At 54.2% G+C, this 3,290-nt stretch overlaps 1 protein-coding gene across 1 annotated transcript in view; it reads left to right on the forward strand.

Moving 5' to 3' along the window:
* LOC118378335 (protein unc-13 homolog B-like) overlaps nucleotides 1-368 on the forward strand; it is a 92,616-nt gene extending 92,248 nt beyond the window's left edge. Inside the window, exon 32 of the mRNA XM_052460967.1 lies at nucleotides 42-368. Within this exon, the coding sequence (XP_052316927.1) occupies nucleotides 42-324 (283 nt within the window). The 3' untranslated portion in view covers nucleotides 325-368. The remainder of the gene's footprint in view (nucleotides 1-41) is intronic.
* Nucleotides 369-3,290: the final 2,922 nt, after the last annotated feature.

A 3,290-nucleotide genomic window follows, 5' to 3' on the forward strand; every position in this document is an offset into this window, starting at 1 on the left:
TCTCTACTCCCTACCTTTCTCACCCCTCACCCCTCCAACAGTATCCTGGGTAAGGAGTCTCCAGACTGCTATGAGCTGCAGGTGACGGTGAAGGACTACTGTTTTGGCCGGGCCAACCGTGTCGTGGGCGTGGCCGTGGTCCAGCTGAGGGATGTAGCTGACAGGAAGTCATGCGTGTGCTGGTGCCCACTGGGTAGAACTGTCCAGAAGGACGAGACGGGCGTGACGGTGATGCGTATCCTGTCTCAGCGGGCGGCCGACGAGGTGGCCAAGGACTTTGTCAAACTGAAGGATGAGACACGCCCTGTAGAGGAGGGGAGATGATGAGGGGATGAGGAAGGAGGAGAGAAGGACAGGGGAGAGAGGATAGGTAGAGGAGATGAGGAGAGAAGGAGAAGAGAGGGGGAGAGATGATAGGAAGAGGGGATGGGGAGAGAGGATAGGTAGAGGAAAGGAGGAGTGAGGATAGGTAGAGGAGAGGGGGAGAGATGATAGGAAGAGGGGATGGGGAGAGAGGATAGGTAGAGGAGAGGGGGAGAGAGGATAGGTAGAGGAAAGGAGGAGAGAGGATAGGTAGAGGAGATGGGGAGAGAGGATGAGTAGAGGAGAGAGGAGAGAGGATGAGTAGAGGAGAGAGGAGAGAGGATAGGTAGAGGAGAGGGGGAGAGAGGATAGGTAGAGGAGAGGGGGAGAGAGGATAGGTAGAGGAGAGGGGGAGAGAGGATAGGTAGAGGAAAGGAGGAGAGAGGATAGGTAGAGGAGATGGGGAGAGAGGATGAGTAGAGGAGAGAGGAGAGAGGATGAGTAGAGGAGAGAGGAGAGAGGATAGGTAGAGGAGAGGGGAGAGAGGATAGGTAGAGGAGAGGGGAGAGATGATAGGAAGAGGAGATGGGGAGAGAGGATGAGTAGAGGAGAGAGGAGAGAGGATGAGTAGAGGAGAGAGGAGAGAGGATAGGTAGAGGAGAGGGGGAGAGAGGATGAGTAGAGGAGAGAGGAGAGAGGATAGGTAGAAGAAAGGAGGAGAGAGGATAGGTAGAGGAGAGGGGGAGAGAGGATAGGTAGAGGAGAGGGGGAGAGAGGATAGGTAGAGGAGAGGGGGAGAGAGGTTGAGTAGAGGAGAGGGGAGAGAGGATAGGTAGAGGAGAGGGGGAGAGAGGATAGGTAGAGGAGAGGGGGAGAGAGGATAGGTAGAGGAGAGGGGGAGAGAGGATAGGAAGAGGAGATGGGGAGAGAGGATGAGTAGAGGAGAGAGGAGAGAGGATGAGTAGAGGAGAGAGGAGAGAGGATGAGTAGAGGAGAGAGGAGAGAGGATAGGTAGAGGAGAGGGGGAGAGAGGATAGGTAGAGGAGAGGGGGAGAGAGGATAGGTAGAGGAGAGGGGGAGAGAGGATAGGTAGAGGAGAGGGGGAGAGAGGATGAGTAGAGGAGAGAGGAGAGAGGATGAGTAGAGGAGAGAGGAGAGAGGATAGGTAGAGGAGAGGGGGAGAGAGGATAGGTAGAGGAGAGGGGGAGAGAGGATGAGTAGAGGAGAGAGGAGAGAGGATGAGTAGAGGAGAGAGGAGAGAGGATGAGTAGAGGAGGGAGGAGAGAGGATAGGTAGAGGAGAGGGGGAGAGAGGATGGGTAGAGGAGAGAGGATAGGTAGAGGAGAGGGGGAGAGAGGATGAGTAGAGGAGAGGGGGAGAGAGGATAGGTAGAGGAGAGGGGAGAGAGGATAGGTAGAGGAGAGAGAGGATTGATAGAGAAGAGGGGGAGAGAGGATAGAGGAGAGGGGGAGAGAGGATAGGTAGAGGAGAGAGGAAGAGAGAGGATAGATGGGGGAGAGAGGATAGGTAGAGGAGAGAGGAAGAGAGAGGATAAATAGAGGAGAGGGGGAGAGAGGATAGATAGAGGAGAGGGGGAGAGAGGATGGGTAGAGGAGAGGGGGAGAGAGGATAGATAGAGGAGGGGGAGAGAGGATAGGTAGAGGAGAGGGGGAGAGAGGATAGGTAGAGGAGAGGGGGGAGGATAGATAGAGGAGAGGGGAGAGAGGATAGATAGAGGAGAGGGGGAGAGAGGATAGATAGAGGAGAGGGGAGAGAGGATAGATAGAGGAGAGGTGGAGAGAGGATAGGTAGAGGAGAGGGGGAGAGAGGATAGATAGAGGAGAGGGGGAGAGAGGATAGGTAGAGGAGAGGGGGAGAGAGGATGGGTAGAGGAGAGGGGGAGAGAGGATAGGTAGAGGAGAGGGGGAGAGAGGATAGATAGAGGAGAGGGGGAGAGAGGATAGATAGAGGAGAGGGGGAGAGAGGATAGGAAGAGGAGAGAGGATAGGTAGAGGAGAGGTGGAGAGAGGATAGGTAGAGGAGAGAGGATAGGTAGAGGAGAGGTGGAGAGAGGATAGGTAGAGGAGAGAGGATAGGTAGAGGAGAGGTGGAGAGAGGATAGGTAGAGGAGAGAGGATAGGTAGAGGAGAGGGGGAGAGAGGATAGATAGAGGAGAGGGGGAGAGAGGATAGATAGAGGAGAGAGGATAGATAGAGGAGAGGGGGAGAGAGGATAGATAGAGGAGAGGGGGAGAGAGGATAGATAGAGGAGAGGGGGAGAGAGGATAGATAGAGGAGAGGGGGAGAGAGGATAGATAGAGGAGAGGTGGAGAGAGGATAGGTAGAGGAGAGGGGAGAGAGGATAGGTAGAGGAGAGGGGAGAGAGGATAGATAGAGGAGAGGTGGAGAGAGGATAGATAGAGGAGAGGGGAGAGGATAGGTAGAGGAGAGGGAGAGAGGATAGGTAGAGGAGAGGGGAGAGAGGATAGGTAGAGGAGAGGGGGAGAGAGGATAGATAGAGGAGAGGGGGAGAGAGGATAGGTAGAGGAGAGGGGGAGAGAGGATAGATAGAGGAGAGGTGGAGAGAGGATAGATAGAGGAGAGAGGATAGATAGAGGAGAGGGGAGAGAGGATAGTTAGAGGAGAGGTGGAGAGAGGATAGATAGAGGAGAGGTGGAGAGAGGATAGATAGAGGAGAGAGGATAGATAGAGGAGAGGGGGAGAGAGGATAGATAGAGGAGAGGTGGAGAGAGGATAGATAGAGGAGAGAGGATAGATAGAGGAGAGGTGGAGAGAGGATAGATAGAGGAGAGAGGATAGATAGAGGAGAGGAAGAGAGAGGATAGGTAGAGGAGAGAGGGAGAGAGGATAGGTAGAGGAGAGAGGATAGATAGAGGAGAGGTGGAGAGAGGATAGATAGAGGAGAGAGGATAGATAGAGGAGAGGAAGAGAGAGGATAGGTAGAGGAGAGGTGGAGAGAGGATAGAT

The sequence above is a fragment of the Oncorhynchus keta genome, chromosome 14 (assembly GCF_023373465.1).
Source record: "Oncorhynchus keta strain PuntledgeMale-10-30-2019 chromosome 14, Oket_V2, whole genome shotgun sequence".
Lineage (NCBI taxonomy): Eukaryota > Metazoa > Chordata > Actinopteri > Salmoniformes > Salmonidae > Oncorhynchus > Oncorhynchus keta.